The sequence below is a fragment of the Solanum lycopersicum genome, chromosome 4 (assembly GCF_036512215.1).
Source record: "Solanum lycopersicum chromosome 4, SLM_r2.1".
Taxonomy (NCBI): Eukaryota; Viridiplantae; Streptophyta; class Magnoliopsida; order Solanales; family Solanaceae; genus Solanum; species Solanum lycopersicum.
Genome location: NC_090803.1, coordinates 62,662,814 through 62,682,263, shown reverse-complemented (window position 1 = coordinate 62,682,263; position 19,450 = coordinate 62,662,814). Strand labels below are relative to the sequence as shown.

General features: G+C 28.6%; 1 protein-coding gene across 1 annotated transcript; it reads right to left on the bottom strand.

Moving 5' to 3' along the window:
- Nucleotides 1-701: 701 nt before the first annotated feature.
- LOC101247612 (zinc-finger homeodomain protein 2) lies at nucleotides 702-2,226 on the bottom strand. The gene is made up of 2 exons (XM_004237923.5): nucleotides 1,686-2,226; nucleotides 702-1,601 (listed from the first exon to the last, which is right to left on the bottom strand). The coding sequence occupies exons 1-2, from the start codon at nucleotides 1,912-1,914 to the stop codon at nucleotides 1,099-1,101; spliced, it is 732 nt and encodes a 243-aa protein (XP_004237971.2). The 5' UTR covers nucleotides 1,915-2,226; the 3' UTR covers nucleotides 702-1,098.
- Between the last annotated feature and the right edge of the window lie 17,224 nt (nucleotides 2,227-19,450).

Here is a 19,450-nt window from a genome sequence, read left to right as displayed (position 1 = left end):
GATTCAACACCCCCTTTTTATTTTTAAATGAATAAACATGTATATATAGCATAAGGATTTAAGACGTGCTACAAACGTGATTAATTTTCTTAACTACAAATTAAGAATGCATATCACCAATCAGACATCCTTCGTTAAAAAATTATATTATATATAAATATATAGAAAAATTTTAATAATATATAGGTGAAACATTTATTTATACATAATGTTAGACACCCTTAATGAAATTTCTAAATTCGCCGCGGTTAAAATGAATGAAGAAGCTAATAATACTACCAACCCTTATCTTGAACGAATATATGTAGTTATAGCACGAAGGAGACAATCTGGCTAGTAATACAACTATATGCTATGTTTACATTTTGCAGCTACGTTTATAACTTAGATATGATAAACAACTTAAATGAAGGTGGACGTTGAGAGGTAGAGAAATTAATGCTAAGCTAAGAACACATACACAGAGAGAAAGAAAACAAAAAAAGCTTTGAAGAGAGGTAAGAGTAATTAAGACAGCCGCAATAGAGCATGTGAAGATCAAGATCATCAAACACATTGACATTTGGAAAAAAATGTTATAACCTTTGCATGTTGAACACGTACCATTTCTTCTTCATTCACCAATATTATCATATGATGTATTCAACAAAACGCCAAAAATAAATATTAAGATTAATAATGAACAATCAAAGGTGTATGTGTAATAATCAAAGCAAAGATCAAGTACTCATCAATATTGCATAAGATATCGTCCAATAACACGTAAAAATATTCAGATGGAAGAAAATAATTTAAATAAAGAAAGTACCAAAGGTGACCGACTGACTCACTAACAATGTCTAGCTAGTACGTACTTGTAACTAGCAACCCTAAACAAGTTACTTATCATCAAAATGTTAATAATAATCATAATAATAGTACTCTCTTACAACAAATCCTTGGCTTAATGATGATCTAATTAATTAAAACTAGCTTCCTTGTTCCAATTTTTTTTTCCCTCCTAGCTAGCTCCATCAAATAGATACTACATATGCTTTGATTTACTTCTTTTTACCCTATAAAAAGGTGAAAAAGCAAAATTAAGCAAAATTTTTAGTTTTAGGGTTTTTTACCAAGAGTGTGCTTGTTGTTGTGCATCCAAACTTTGAAAACATGTCTCTTGACATTCGTCTCTGCACAAAACTGCTGCACTAATGCCTCATCTTGCTTTTGCATACGCCACCCCAATCTTTCTGCAAATGCCAACATTTTATCCTTTTGGTCTCCTGTGAACTTTGTCCTAAACCTCTTTCTTGAACCACCCACCCCACCACTCCCTCCACCCCCACCCCCACTGCTACTAGGGTTCGACATATCTTCGTCGTCCCTAGAAGTAGATGGCAGCGCCAAAGGGCGCTGATGTGGGGGTGGATTAACATGTAGGTAACCAGATGGATGATGGGTGGTTCGATAAGAAGAAAAAGGTGAAAATTGGGGATGGTGATGGTGGTGATGAGTAAGGTGGGGAGGTGGGGTATGATGAAATACCTCACCTTCCGCTTCCTTACGGTGGAAATTCCTATGGCAATTACACGCCGCACATTTAAGTGCATCCATAGTACCTGTCGAGATATAATATAATTAATATTTTTTTTGAAATAATATAAAATTTTATTTTTAGATAAATAGTTATAAGACAATAATACCTTCTTCACCGGCCGACATAAATTCGCCACACCCATCTAGGGCGTGGCCACCTATGCCGACCGCGTGATTCTTCAAACACTCTCTATACCTAACATTACTTTTTCTACCAATACTACTAGTGGAAATCCCTTCATCTCTTCCACTATTGTTCCCCGTCGTTACATAATTTTCCGCTCCCACAGCGCCAATTTCTTGTTCCTGCTCTTCTTGGTCTTCATCAAATTCCATCTTAATTTTCACTTCTCAACTATCTAACTACACACTTTTTCTTTTCTTTTACACTTTATATATATTATGAATTAATTTTAAAAAATTGACTATTCCAAAAAAATAAAAATCTACATCATCTCAAGGTAAAGAAAAAAATAGATCTAAAGTGGGGTTGTTGTATATTTAGAGAATTTTGATAGTGAGAGAAGAAAAAAAAAGAGAAAGGGGAAAATGATTAGTGATGAGAAAGATGAAGATCAGAAGAGAAGATAAGAGAAAGAAGAGGGTGTGGACATCAATTACCCAAATTAAAGAAGAAAAATAAAAGATGGTCTTTTTAAACTTGATTCTTCATCATTTAATTTTTTTTTATCTCTTTTTCTCAAAAACCCTAATAAAGTTTATATAATTCTTTAAAAAAAAAAATTAAAGGTAATTTGCTTTTCCAGATACAAACGGTATAAAATTTGATTACACATAAATTTTCGTATAATTTAAGTTCAAAAATTAATCATTTTTATCTATGAAAATGAAAAGTATCGTGTTAAAGATAAATTTTTTACTGTAGTAAATAATGTGCTAGATTAATGAAATAATTTTTTTTCTATTGTTTTGGCAAAGTGAGGTAAAAGTGAAAGAACACTGAAATTACTTTACAGTAAGCACGAGAATGGAAATAAGATGGCGTGTCTGTTCAGTATTTCAGTTTAGTGACGTCTTGTACACCTGCAAAAAGCCTGTTTCGATGGAAAATACTACTCTAATTTTTTTTTATCTATCTACTATAACAAAATTATTAAGTAAAATCTTTCAATTATTTTCGGAGGTCTAAAGTTTAGAAATAGTTTGTTTAATGTTTATATCTGGGGTCCGGATAATGGAGATGTATAAGTTTTTCTATACGAGTCAAATATGTCACCTAATTACAACGTAAGATGACTTCCTGATATATTCAAATATAAAATAATTCTAAAGAATAATTAGCTAAAGAACAAGAATAACTCAAGTAAAATCATTGTTATCCTCTGAATTAATGGTTTATTATTCATTATTGTTACTCTTTTATTCTTTGTTGGAATTTATCATTATGGTATTTATTTTACATATTTAATTTATAATATATTTTGCTAAAATCAAAGATATATTGAAAATAATTTTTCAATCATCACAAGATATAAGTAATACTATATACGTGCTATCTTTTTCAATCCTATGTCTGAAATTACACTAATCACTATGTTGTAGTTACTCGTGATTATACATACTTGAATGTAAACATTCATCTAGTTTTGAAGTAAAATATCTGATTAATTAAGCAACTACTAATGTATAAACTTAAATTTCCTTAATTAACAATTATATAACGTCACCATATATACAGCAATGGCACCGAATATTTACTTAAAAGACTCCACGACAAAAACAATATTGTGGAGTTGAAATTTCCACGGAGACAAAAAGAAAATCAAAGTATTTTTTTAGCATAATACATAAGCACAATTCTCAATTTGACTTCAATAAATAATTGTATCCTTCAACTTTGAGTGTGCATAACTAGGGACTTAAACTTGAATAAAATTGAACAAGTATACATAGATATTCTACATGACATGATACATATAGGACGCCGCACGTATGACACAAAATTATCATATAGAATGAATGTGTCTGTTTGTTCAATTTTATATAAATTTTGGTGTTTACTTGTGCACACCAAAGATTAAAAGTCATAGTTATCAGTTGACACCAAATTAAAGATCATAATTTATCAATCAACTACCAAATTAAAAATTATATTTAAGTATTATACCTATTATCCATCTACGTTCCAATAGGAAATTAGAATTATTTGACATATGTATTGAAGAAATAAATAATTCAAATATATAACCTAATTTAAACACTAACCAGTTATAACAATAAGTATAATTATTCAAAATAAAAATTTAAATTTTAAATTCGTCAAGTCGATGTGATGAAGTAAAAAAAAGATGGTGGTGGAGGATTGAGGAAACAAAGGGAAAGAAAGTGAAAGGGTGGGAATAGAGGGAACTTGTCGGCATTTATGGTAGCTGCTTCCATCACCCACACACTGTGACGCCACCATCTTCCTATTTTTAGTAAAATTGTCAAACTTAGAACAAGTAGTAAAAAAAAAAAAGACCTCAAATTAATGCTACCATGACATAATTGTTCATAATTAAACTAATTATCTAAGTTCCAAGTAAAAGGTACAAATAAATTAATATAATTAATTAAAGGGTAACTTTCATATATAATAAATATACGATTTATATTTGTATGTTATAATAAAGTTTGCACATTTGTGTTTCATAGCAAATTTATATACGTATAGTTCTCTGTACATATACAATCGAAACGAATTGTACAAAACGAGAAATGAGAAAGACAGAATTGAATTGTATAAAACAAGAAAGAAGAAATTATATACAATTTAAATTTGTATAAAATAAGAAAGAGAGAGAGACAAAAAAAAACTTGTACAGGGAATATACAATTGAATCGAATTGTATAAAACGAGAAAGAAATAAATTATATACAATTTGAAATTGTATAAAACGAGAAAGACAAAAGAGACTTGGGCAGTGAAATAATTATATTGTATAATTATAAGTATATACGACGAAGATACATGTATTTGCATACGTTCATACAATTTTTTCTCGCTTTATACAATTAGAAACACAATTTATACAATTCTATTGTATAAAGCGAGAGAAGCGAGCGACAGGAATAAGCGAGCGAGAGAGGGAGAATGGCGAGCGAGAATATGAGGAAGAGAGGGATGGCAAACAGTTTGCTATGAAACACAAATAAATCAAAAAATAGCTACTATATTTATTTTATATTATTACTTTGTCATTCTATACAATTATCCCTTAATTAAATTGGATTACGACAAGTAACAAAAGAGAGTTGTTCGAATGATAATCATCTCTCACTTTCAATTTTAGATTGTGAATTTAAGTCTTCAAGAGAGTAAAGGTGCAATCTCCTTAGAGGAGAGTCGGTGTTTTTTTAGCTTTCGACAATATATTCTGAATCAAAATTTTAAATTTTTATTTAATCATAAAATTTTAAATTTTCAAAAATTATGTACAAACATAAATTTAAATCACAAAAACTTACAACTTTGAATAAACTTATGTATATAATATGTTAACTTTAAATTTACGATCAATTAGAAGTGAATTTAATTGGAAAAAATATGTACATATAGGCCAACATGATGTAAATAAGAATAAAACTCGAAAAAGTTGACCTAAATACAGTAATTATTTTGTCCAGTATTTTCAGTGTTGGGAATACATTTGACAGCCTGCTTTTTCTTATATTTCTTGCGACAATGTATATTTCATGAGGATCCTCTCGTTTTTTTAATAAATAGTACTATAAAAAAAACACCCATTTGCATCATAGAAGTCGAATATTATTTACTTTGATTAAAAAAAAATTAAATTGTAGTTGGAGTTGAATTTGTATTTAACCATGCAATTACAAAGATTATTAAGAATTTAAAGATTTGTTTTCTAAATATATTTTCCATACCCTCCGATTTCTATAAACGTGCAAAGTGACCCAAGTTTTTACTCAAAAAGACTAATATCTCATTGAAAAATTGTCATATAATATCATAAATTAGATTTCATATACGAGCTATTATAATCATTAAATTTTTTATACATTTTTATACATAATTAAAATTATCTTTCATGTACCACTTTTATATTTTGAATCTCTTTGGTAAAAAAATTTACTTTACATATCCATTTCGAAAAGCAACTCTCCCAACAGAAGAAATTCATTTTCAGAATTCAAATTCAACTATCTCGACATATAATTAACATTGAATTAATTTTAGAAGATAAGACTTTTGGTTATTTTTCAAATAATTATATTTAGGGGTGAATAAAATGTGAGATTTTATTAAATATATTATTGTACTATTTTTTTGGTGTTTTTTTTTAATTATTGTCTATATATCCATGTAATTTTCGAAAAAAATAATGTTTAAGTGAGAGTGGTGAGAGGTATCAAGTGTACAACGAATGAACATAATAACTGTTACGTTTCATCAATTTTTTTTGTGTCATTTTCCATGTATTTTAGTGGACTCATCTTTCTTTTTCATTTCACAATTCACACCGTTGCCTCCTATTACATTCTTATATTACTTTTCCCATTTACGAGTTAAATAATAAGATCTGCGTATATTTAATTTAATTTTAAAATCATTATAGTAATATTTCCTACGGGACTTGAAAGGAGTATATCACTTTAATTGATAAAGTTCTAATGTTGTATACTCCATGTCCACCATATGATGGTATTTGACTTGACGCACGCACTTAAATATATATTCGTGGTGAAATAGTTTGGTTTTTGTATTTTTAATTAAAAATCTGATATGTATATCAAATTTTTTATTTGAAGCCGATATATCCCTTATTATGAAAGAGGTTTATATTTTATTTTATATTATTTAGTTCCTTATTATAAAGATTAGAACTAATTTTTTTTGGTTATATTATAATCTGAAACTGTTTTTTTCTCTACTATATTGATACTTTAATTTTTGTATATGCAAAAAGGTGTCGATAATAAATTTACAAGAAAATTAGTTAAATATAAATAAATTTGATCATCAGAATATAAATTTAAATTGATTATTTTCATGATCTCGACTATCGTGATTGACGCCCAAACTAATTCTCCGGTAGGAGAACCACTACTACAATCCAAACAAGCAACTAATCTAAAAACTAAAGCATTTAAAGATACGGAACAAGTCCAAAACAAAGGAAAGAAATGGGGAGTTCTCATAAACTCCTACAAGTCTAACGAGAACTAAGTAATGCTGAAAAATAACCTAAAATCTGAAAGTCAATGTACCAAAATTTACTAAGCGATAAACTAAGTCTAAACAAGAAGGGATGTAACCCAATCTAATGAACTAATCAACTAACTAAACAAATGTCTAAGTCTGAAAATGATGGATATAGATGAAAGAGAATTTCATGGCAACCCGAAGAAATTGGCACACCCTTAAATTCGAAGCTACAATCACTGATCTTGTAAGAGAGTTCTGCCAATAGTCGCTTGAATATGCCCTATACTCAACAAAAATAAGAGCAATTGTAGTATCAGTACACAAACCATAATGTACTGTACTGGTAGGATCACGCGGCTATCCCACTAGTGCAACATAAGCAAGTCAAACAACATTATAATCACATGCATATATATCAACATATACAATATCATCAACATTTACGAACAACGATCAACTTCACATTTCTCAATTTTCACAATTATGTCAAGTAGTGGTCCACTTATAGAACCCAAACTCAAATTGTTAGCATACCGGAACGTGATATCCGATTGCATAATTATGTCGGAACGTGGTAATTCGATTTTATTTTTATGTCGAAACGTGACAATCGATCCTAATTAGTTATGTCATTACGTGGCAATTCAATCCATCATTACACCACAATCGCAAACACATGTATACTCTCAAGTCATACAATCAAGATGTGATTCATGGCATATAGTCACTCGTCTATCTCATACAACAAGTGTGATCAATAATATAACATTCATATACATACAAATATCACAATGACGCAAGATATACATCTAACATACAATCATATAATCACAACTATCACTTACCTTGAACCCAAGTTTGAATCCTTTAAGGCACTTGAATTTCCTTTCCGGATTCTTTCCGCTTATTCTAGGTCTACAAACAATTAATATACATAAGGATCAACAATCAAAGATCTAATTATCAGGATTTTAACAAACTCAATAACCCTAGATTCCATACCCAGATTAAGATTTTCCCAATCATAATTCTTAAATCGAAACCCTTACCCATCGATAATAACCCAAGAAAATAGATTCCACGAATAGAAAAATAGATGCGTAGAGTTAAAATCTTACCTTTAGCCTCATGAATGGTGAAAAACTGTCAATAACTCGTTCGGGTCGTCTCCGTGCTCTCAAAGTCGAAAAATGCAGAATAAAACATTTTTGGGATTTTATTTACAACTTAATTCGCGTTTGTCCCGCCACAGAGGGCCTCATTCAGCCACAGCGGCGATGCCCTAGCAGCAAAAAAACCCCACCACCGCGACTTCCACTGAGTCATTTTAATAATTTCAAGACCCCTATTTCACAATACACATTTAACCAACGACACTTTGAAAAAACCGTTCACGCTAAGATGAATTTTGAGAGTTTTACTCACCCTAATTCAATTTCATAAAGTCGTACAGTTCCTTAACCCCTTGGTTATCTACTCATGTAAACAAAATCATAATTAAATTTTTTATTCATTATAAATTTTTCTAGACCTTACTAACTAAGATTTTGTCCAAATGTGGACTAGATTAAGAAATTTTAAGTTACTATGAAAAAATTTTCGGTCTCAATTCTTTCTCCATTGAATTTTCCGTAATGACGGAAATTAGATCGTTACAGTTATTTAGACTAAAAAAGTACCAAGAAAGCATGTGTGAGGAGGATTAAATATACCCATATTAGGTTGTATTTTTTTTAAAAAAAATATTTAAAAAATTAAACTAAAAATTAATTTTTCACATCCATTATGTAAAAAGTGTATATGTGCATGAATCATTTGTATAACAGTAGAGGTATATAAGAAAAAATTTTATAGCGATAAGTATATCATTCATAAATGATATAATTGAGATATATCAGACTTTTTCCTTTTAAAATTAGAAGTTTCGAGTCTGATCTTTTTAAATGAAAAAAAATCATATTAAAAGAGCCACTACGAAAATGAGTTTTATAATATGCAAATTCAAGTGTTGCTCCAAAAACTATTCTTATAATATGCGAATTCAGATTCAACCGTATTCCAATATAGAATTAAATAACAAAGTAAAAACTCATAGTTGTTTGACTTAGCTTTTGATATTTTAACTAGTATAAACAATCCTAATATTTACATAGTATTTTATTAAGAGAATAATATAAGTATGTAATTTGAAATTATATTTATGAAAATGGTGTGGATGTGGGGTTTGAGTAAAGGGGAACAAGGATGTTGACTACACATAAAAAGCAGACCTGGGAACTTCTGACTCTTTTTATCTCCATTTTCGTCCCTCTTTTCTTGCCAGCCTCCCCATTACCCCTACTTGTCTTTTATTACTTACTCCATCAACATATATCCTGCATCTTACATTTATTTTATTTTATTTCAATCTCTAATATGACAAAACAAAAATAATACTATACTATATTCTACAAGGACATTATATATAAAAATATCCTTTAATTCAATATGATTTTGATATTTATGTTCTTAAATTTTGAGAATGAATAAGCATGTATCAGAGACGGAGAACTTAATTTAGAAAATTCTAATTAAAAGTGGGTGAGGAAAAAAAACATAAAGTATGATTAAAAGAATTGAAATTTTATCGTAAGACTCATGAGTCACGATTGTGAGATATTTATATAGTCGGATTTAAAGTTGTATAAAAAAAGTTGCGCCAACTAATTAAAAGAAAATGAACTTGATCGGTCTCTTACGTATGTAATCGGGATCATCCTTTAAAAAAAACGTCTTATAGAATAATATATTTTTTTTAGTTTCTAAATTTGATACTTATTTGTATAGGTCACTTATAATATAATGAAATGGTATACAATATACAGTATAAGGATACATATGCTATATAAATCCTCAATGAATCAAAAATAAAATTTTCTAAATTTAATATGGTATGAAAGCCTCTCACAACTTTTTAGGATTTAATTTCTTCTTTTATATAGCCTTCATATTTAACTTGTTTTTAGTGGATTTTTTTCTTAAGAAAATGCTCTTTTTAAAATTGGAGATTGATCCAGTACTTTATTATTGGTCTGAATAAAACATATAGAATTGTAGATACAATAAAAAAAGAAATAAGAGATGACTAGTTTTATAGAAACTTTTTTAACTCGTTGTCAAATGATCATAATAAGATGTTGGCAAATGTTTTCTTTAACTTGGCCTCATCTGGTATTTATTTTCTCAAATTTTGGATATGTTGAGTAGATACTTAAACTTGTATAGAGTTGAACAAGTAGATACATATGTTTAAATTAGCATTCTACTGATTATCTTACGTAGATTATGCCAAGTAGGACGCATATGTCTACTTATTATACTTGACGTAAGCTTTAATATCTGTTTGTGCACACAAAAAATAGAAAGAGATAAATGTCAACTAATACCAAATTAAATATATATACTCATATATGTATTATGGCTTAGATATTTTACTATATTTGCAATTTAAAGGGGTTGGACTCTATTTCAGTTAGATATCAAAGGATGCACCCCCTATATTAATGACTATTCTTTAAAATGAAAAATTATGATATTTCTGCTATTATGTTTATCAAATTCTGCTTAGAAGTGATGATCACACTAGATTAGTTATATATTTTAAAAAGATAATTCATTCAATCTTTAAAATAAAAAAAATTGGGAGAAGCACATTATTTTCCTATAAAATGGTAAAGAACTGAAAAATGGCTAAAGGAAAAATCAGTTTCATGTTATTTATTTGGTCCAGTCCAATTTCTTAATTGGCCTAATCCATTTGTCAAAAATAACAAAAGCTAGAAGGAAACATGAAACTGATATACCTGGTTCATTTAGTATTATATTATATAGTCTATTTATTTCATAATTACTCATATGTTGCAACCCACTTATTTGGCTCAATCCTTTTTTAATCAATCATCAAAATTTTATTAAGTATAACATTTTCCAAATGATATTGTATACTTTAGCATCTGTGGAATTGTGATATCGTATTCAATCTTAATTTTCGATTCACCATAGTTTGATTCTCTTTTTTTTATACAGTAACGGATTTTGTCGATTAATATCATATAGTTACGAGGAAACTAAGCAAATACCCCATAGACCTGGACAATGAGACCTGAGCTTATATTGTACTCATTATTTAGTTCAATCATAACTAGAAAAAATATGTAGGGACTTGACGTCAATCCTTCATGTAGTCTCAATATTATGAAAAACTCTTTCTGTATTGTTTTCAAGTTACTCATGATATTATGCATTCAAGATGAATTCATTTTGTACCACTCATCAAAGGACCTTTCTAGATAAAATATATCATGTCATGGAAATATCAACATAAATTTTAAATATGTATATGTAATGTATTTATATATATAGTATAAATAATGTATAGTTATGCATGTATATTGTATATTATATATTAAAAAATGTATGTACATTCATATATATATATATACGCATTGTTATTAAAATTTACACATTGCAGCATTTCATCTTCCTTGACAAACTGATTTTTTTCGGACCAACCGACTTAAATATCCTTAAACAGATCCAAATGTTAGATATAAGCTCCTTTTGATGTTTCAAATCTTTTTAATATATTATTTTATTTGAAATAATACATGTTTGCTAGGTCACATGAATTAAAAGAATATTGCTATATTATTTGACCACTTCTCTTTTTTTTCTTTCTGAAATTAAAATTTGCTACCTATGTCACGTGGTCACACTCTTTAATGATTCCGGAATGAATTTCTATGTCGATTATCAGTTAAACCGTTAAAAGAAATTGAAAATATCCATAACCCCGATCACTAACCAATGATTAGTCGTATCCGAACGCCGTTGATTCGATTACTCGGTAAACTAATATATTAGTACTACATTTTGGGGATTTAAAGTATTTGTACGATTCGATTTTAAATAGGTGTAGGACAAGTAAACCTTCCCATGACCCTCATTTCTGGTAGATTCCCAACATATGTGCATATGGGAGCAAGCTCCCTGAGCTGCTGTCATAGTACAACATACAGTATGTATGTATGTGGGTAGCTAGTAACTTGTCAAACTGGGACCAAAATATTAACCAACTACCAAATTATTGGGTCCATTCCACACTGTAAGCCCATTTGTATCAACTCATATTTAAATCAAATCCATCGAACATGGATAGTAGTGTAGTGATGAAACTGTTTCCTCTTTTATATATCAGAAATTTTAGGTTCAAACTTTGATTATAAAGAAGGAAGCGCTAATTTTATATAGATCTTGCAGTGCGTCATCAAAATTTAATAAAAATTTCAATGTAAACTTCAAATACAAGACAAAAAAAAACCCTCGAGGACAGTTGGATTCACAAAACATCGATCTTCCTAAGATTTCACGGGCCCACCTCATGGATTCACCCATTTAATGCAATTTTGGCCTCCATTTGGACACATGGGAAGAGTCAGAAACCCAAGCAGTTCATCCGTACCTTTTTTAATTACCTTAAAATTACTAGATAAGGTTAACGTAATATATGAATTCCTCTCATTTATTATAGTATTTTATTATAATAATTGAGTTTTTTCTATAATCAATTTTGTATCTTGTTATATTACATATTTGTTATAATAACATTTCATTATAATAGTAAAAGAAAAGATCTGGACAAGCGACATCGTTATGGAAAGGTTTGATTATACCAAAAAATATTGGGTATTCTTAGCTTCTTTCATATATTTTTATTTTTTGTTTGCGTTGATATGTGATACCTTTTGAACTGAATATGTGAATGAATTATATATTTATATATAATATGTATACGTACGTACTCCTATCAATTAAGTATCATTTTTCTCTGCTCAATAACATATTGTTCAACCTAACCCACTGAGGAATAGAAGTATGATGAGTTCTATGACTCTAACTCCAAGCTTGTTCATAGATTCCTTAGTAACAAAAGAAAAAAAAAATCTTTTAGCCACTTACTTGGATAGAATAAAATGATCTTTACAAATTTATTTTATTTAACATGTAAAAATGACAATGTTGTGTTAAAAAGCCGGAAAAAGAATTGAGAATAATTTACCAATAATACCTATTTTCCCGAAACAAAATCACCAATCAAAATTTCTTATTATTATTTCTTCATTTTGACCGATTTGAACAAAAAAAAAAAAACTCAAATTGTAGAGCAACATGTAATCTATTTGGTTAAATACATGTTCTTTTTACTCACGAAAACGCATAGTACCTTTACAGTAAACTAAGATATTGTAGAAATCAAATATCACGTGTAGTAGCTCCATAAAGTAAGGCACAATACATATATTGGACCTTAAACTTGACTTTAAATTTTAACTTTGACCCCTAACTTTCATAATGCATAAACAGACACTTTAAGTATTCAACTTTTAAATAAATAAACACATAAGTCGTACATGGCACAATACACGTAGGACACCACGTAGGACAATAAATGACATGTAGGATATATGTGTCTGTTTGTTCAACTTATACAAGTTTAAGTGTCTACTTGTGCACTTCCAAAGTTGAAGGGTATAAATGTGATTCCAAGCCAAATTAAAAAGGCATATTTATGTATTATGTCTAAAGTAAAAAATGACATTAACAGCCTTAGTCTTTACTTTTTATATAAAATAGCCGATATATCATGTATATTATTTGTATATATATTATGCATACAGGCTAAATATGTTAAGATCTCAAAAATCTATTCCATACAACGTCGGCCTAGGAATGGCACCATTTAAAATCTAGCCAATTTCTTAAGAGTATTTAAAATTTAACCAATGTTGGCAAATATCAGACATGTGCTACTGCTGCTCCTTCTCATCCTACACGAACTTGAAAAACTGATCTAACTCATTCTATGATTTGATCTGTAATATCAAGATTCACATAGCGGATGTAACAATAATAAATATTTTCGATGTATTCACATAAGTTAAGGGTTTGATTTAACAAATATTCGTGATTATATCTAATTTTTATAGACAATTTGAACCTCATACATTTAATTAAATCGTTAGATCTTAAGAATAGTTTTTTACACACTTCATCTGAACTAAATTTATTTTGTTTAGGAAAGTGCGATAAAAAATCTCAAAATAGATGGGATAAGATGGAGTATATCAGAATTAAATTTGAGATACGTTTTTTATTGAAATGATATAATTTATCCGTCTATCAATTGCAATATAATTTTTATCCTATGCTTAATCCTGAAATATCTCTTTTTAACTTATCAGCTACACACGGAGGAGCCTAAAACTCTAAATTAGAGTGGGAACACAGAAAATTGTATACAATGTTGACACCATGCATTTACTTTTTTCAATAAAACGACAAATACAACTAAGATTTTATTATTATTTGTAATTTACCAGTATCATTTCAAAGGAATGACGAATCGTATAAGGGCTATCTGAATCCAAACTTTTGGCCCATGAAAAATTGTATTACACAACCCATATTTACAACTGTTATTTGGCCCATAAAATTTGAGCAGAATGAAATTCCGTAGGGACTAATCATACATGTAATCGTTCGTTCGTTAAAAATATTTACATTCGCTAGTTAATATATCGGCTATTTATTGTGGGTTGGGGGATAATTATGTTAATTTTATAATTGTTTACATAAATGGTGGAACGCTTGCTAGTTTATCATCATATTTACAAATTCCTTAAATTAATCTCTTACTTTAATTCAAATATTAGTGGAAGTTCCTGTAAGACTATTAGTATTTCTTGCCCCTCAACCACAACTAAAATCTATAAAATAAAATATTTAAGTGAAAATTTAGTGTAATAGACTTCTATTTTTATTTTATTTTTTTGTTTCTCTTTCTTGATTTTAAGAATTGAGAACTAAGAAATGAGTTCGAGAAATATTAAGCTAAGCAGCAATTGTAAGTATTATGAATCTCTTTTTTACATTATTATAACCAATATAGTAGTTGTGTAATTTTATTTATTTATTCACCGATATAGAGGCTGTGTGATTTTGCTTTATTTTATTTTTTCACCAGCATAGTGTGGTTGTGTGAATTGACACCACTATAATTTTATCTTCAAAATTACTATATAGTGGAAATATGAATATATATATCTGATTTCTTGGGAATTGCATAAATTCCCAAATAAAGCAACTTCCTAGTATTGTGATTTGCAAGCTGGCTAATTGCTGGACAGTCCAGACCAGTTTTTATGTTTGTTGTTGTTGGCCCAATACGAAAGGTTTGTCCATTGACAATAATGGAGATTTTTTGGATTTTCTGGTGGACTGTTATATGTGCCATTTTATTTAGTTTAGGGTCTAATTATTTGTTTTTCTTTTAATTTTTGAAATAATTTTTATAACATATTACTTTCGTTATATATATGTATTTTGGATACATGTAGATCTCATATTTATTCTAGATATACTGTATTCGAGCATAATTCACATGTATCTGTGATACATTGTTTCTCTCGCTCGCCTCTCTCCCTAATTATATGTTTTTCAAATTGTATCTTGTATCAAAGCATATATATTGATTGTCTTGTTCGTCTCTCTCCTCTCTTCTATCTTGGTTGCCTCTCTCTCTCCTCTCTTTTCTCTCGTTTGCCACTGACCATGTTTTATTTGGGTCCAAATAGGTCGTAAGTATGTAAAAGATATACAACATATAATACGATAACTAAAGCAACATAGAACTAATAATGAAATCCAAGGAAGAGATATTGTATGAATAGTAATAATACTGTAAACAACACTTGATCATCTAGTGATTTTTTGTCATAATTTTTCGATCTAGAGCTTGATCTACAGTAAGATACAAGTATGTTATGTCATGTCTAATCATCTCTTTCAATACTTCTTTTGTTTCTTCTCATATACCGTCATAGCAAAACTCTTGCACCTCGTTACTGAGGCATCTATATGCATTACTTTTTCAAAGTCCAAACCATTTCGCTTTCACCTTCCTGTTTTATCCACTACATAAGTCACTCTTACCATATCTTGAATATCTTCATTTTAATTATACTCTTCTAATATGTCCGCACATTAGTCTCAATATCCTCATCTCTATTATACATAAATTTTAATATGTGATAGCATGCATGTCAATTAATATTTTTTGTGGGACTATCAATTAAGAGCTCATTTGATTACAAAGAATAAGGGTTACTCCAATATAAATTTGACATAACAATAACAACTTTCAGCGGTAATATTGGACCAAATATCCCATAAGCTTTAGAAATATTTATAAAGAGTGTTAAATGTATTTTAAAATATAATTAAAAATAATTAAACTATTGTCATTAATCAATTAACACTACAAATTATTTTTAATATAGTAAAATCTATATAAAATCACAAAATGATCTATCCCGATTATAATCGCTAATGAGACACCCTTGTTTTGTACCTAATGTTTGTAGAGTGATTGATTTGTAATTATATAATATGGGATTCAATTATGTGAATAATCTTTTTCACTGTTGATACATGGAATTAACTTTGTTTCTTTAGTTAGTGGGGGAATTTTTAGAAAGTGCAACTAAGTTTATATTTAAAGCATTCTCCACTTTTTTTAGAACTTCACCTGCCATAAATCTGTCTTCTCAATGTCTTTTGGTAGTAGTAATATTTTATTTTTTAATATATATATAGCTCCCTTTTTTAACTAGCCAGATAGCCTAAAAAGAGTTACACTAAAACACCTAAAGCACTAGTTAAATCAATGCCTTCTTTTGTCTTCAACTTTTCCCACTTTTGGGCTTTAATTTCTTATCACCTTACTCTCTATCTTCCTTCAGATGAGTACTGGGTAAAATTTTTGTACTAGTCAAGTTTGAAGCGACGTATTCGAGCCGGAGGACATTTTTGAGCTAGTTGAATAGTGTCGAGGCTATGGTTTTACCAAAAAAACGTAACGAATGTTATAATTGACCTAATTCGAATAATCTAGAATTATTTTTTGTCATTTTCTCAAAAAAAAAAAAAACAATGTCTGATAAATTAAGAGTAGTGTATTTTTCTTATAAGGTTATAATTAGTATGGTCATAATGCTAAGTGGCTAATTATATTAGGAAATGATGAGAAGAGAATCAGGACCATTTCTTTATCTGTTTATTTTACAGTAAGCACTTTTCTTTCTGTCTTCAATTAAAAGTTGAGTTGACAAATCTTTCACCCTCAATTCATAAAGTTTATTTATCATTAATTCAACACATTACTCTTCCTAATAGGGTTTAATATTTTTTCCATACTCCTGTCATTTCTTTTCCTTAATTTAGCATACAACTTTACCTATAACAGTTATGTTGCTTAAAATTCTTCAACTTTTTAACATGATATCACCAATTTAATTATTCATGCCTATTCTAAAACCCCACACTAACAAAAAAAATAAAATATTTCATTCATTCTAATCTATGTGATGTAGTTTAATTTGATTTGACAGAGTTTGAGATTTATTTTTTTAATTTTGTAATCTAAAAGAAGTTGTAACTGTTTAGATGACTATAAATCATTTTATTAAGGAGAAAATAGATATGATAAAATTAAATTGTTACTAATTTCAAAATATGTCTTTTTTTTTTTGGACGAACTAAGAATAAAAATATTTAAATTGAGAAATAGGAAATAAATAAGAGATAATTTAACACACATATATATATATATATTGACAGTGTAAATTATTCTCACATTAAACATTATATTTTAACATGCATGCAGCTCGCCTCATTTTACATGTTACCAATTCCACTTATTGGTTATGAACGTTTATTTTGGTAATCTCTTAAATAAACTGACCACACTATTAATATACATGCAATTTTGATGGGGAATTAGCTTATCAAAAATATTTTTAATGGACTTTATGTTAGGAATCTTATAATTTTAATGACGTTTCAACATAGCGTTCATCCAAAATTAATAAAAAAAAATGTGATGTTTATCATATAGAAATTAAAAATATTAGTTTGGAGCTAATTTTGCATGATGTTATGAAGAAGAGTAAAATAGAAAACACAATCATAACAGGGAATTACATGCTTGTAAGTGAAGTGGGATCAATGATAACCTTGCCATTCTTACTTTTTAATAATATAATTAGTAGTAGTATAAGAAGCCGCATTATATTAATATCTTCTTCTAATATTTTGATTTGAAACAAATTAATCAACTTCTACTATTTCTTTAATGAGCTGATAAGATGCCATGATTAACGAAATAATCATATTATTACAATTCTTAATTAGCAATCTTATTATAAGAATTGTTTCCCACAAATCAAATTATCAAAATATATCAGATGGTCCCACGTAGTATTGCTAGAAGATTTATCTAGACTTTGTTATCGATTTTGCCAATTTATTTCAAGATTTTAGAATAATAAAAAAAAAATTCTTTCTAAATTGCGTATAATCGAGAGAAAGTTAATAAGAAATGAATAATACTCTCATCTTTTACTTTTAATTGTCACGTTTTGTTTTATGAGTGACGATTTGATTAGATGTGAAGTTAAACTGAGTTAAATTAATTCAATGTTGTTCGAAGTTTATACATTTGACTATGAAAATGAAACAGACAAATAAAAGTGAGTGAAACGAATCTTTTTAAAGTATTTTTGTAATTTGAAGCGGATATATAAGATAAATTTATTGTAGTATTATTTAATATCCTAAAAGATGGCACGTGCGATATGTTCATGAAATGACTAAGAATATTGCTTTTTTGTTTATTAAATGAATTTGATTAGATGAATATATATAAGGCCTACAAAAGTACGCATTTGAAGTGATCCATTCTTAATTGAAGAGTCCATAGAAATTAATCATGGTACCATAATAATTAATTTGATGTATTTGGGCAGAATGCAAATAGGAAAGATAATTCTTGCCAATAATTAATCAGTGTATTTCCACATGCCAAAAGAAGATGAATACTAAGGTTTTGCAAATTGATTTTGAAAAACCATAAAGTTAATTCTAACCAATAAATTATTGCATATCAAAAAATGAAAGAAGTTGATATTGAAAAACCAGATTCTTTTTTCATTAATTGTGATATTTATGTTATTAACATTCCCATTTTTCTTATAAAAATGTGGTCAAAGTCACTTTAAAATAGTCCATAAGATCATAAAGAGACCTCAAAATGAAATTTTACTGGTTCACAATATTATGATTTGTTCAATATTACGATTTGTTCGACTTGTCTATTGGATTAGAACTTTTTAGTAGGCAAAAGCTGAGAGGGAAAAAACAACTTAGGTTACAATGAATAAATTAAAAGAAATTATCAAATTACATAACGTTCCTATCATATTTACTTGGATACATGTTTTGTATATATAGATACATTTTTTTTCCGAGTAGATACACTAGAATAAGGAGAGAGGCAAACAATAATAGGAGGGCGGCAACAAGATTTGTTGATATATCATATATACATGTGAATCACACTAGATACATGTATCCGTATGTATTTAGTGTGATTCATACATATCTGTAATATCATATACATAGAAGAGTGATAAGCGAAATGGGGGGAGGTGAGCCAAATTTGTCTATACATTCAAGATAATGTGAATCCACTTTAATACAGTGTATCTATAGCTACGCTTAATTTTAACTCTATGTATCCTAAAATATATGTAACTTGACGCATCA

Coding starts and splice junctions, on each gene's coding strand:
- LOC101247612 (XM_004237923.5), bottom strand. CDS start 1,914: ATGGAATTTGATGAAGACCAAGAAGAGCAGGAACAAGAAATTGGCGCT. Junction 1,602..1,685: donor TATGTCGGCCGGTGAAGAAG/GTATTATTGTCT, acceptor ATATCTCGACAG/GTACTATGGATGCACTTAAA.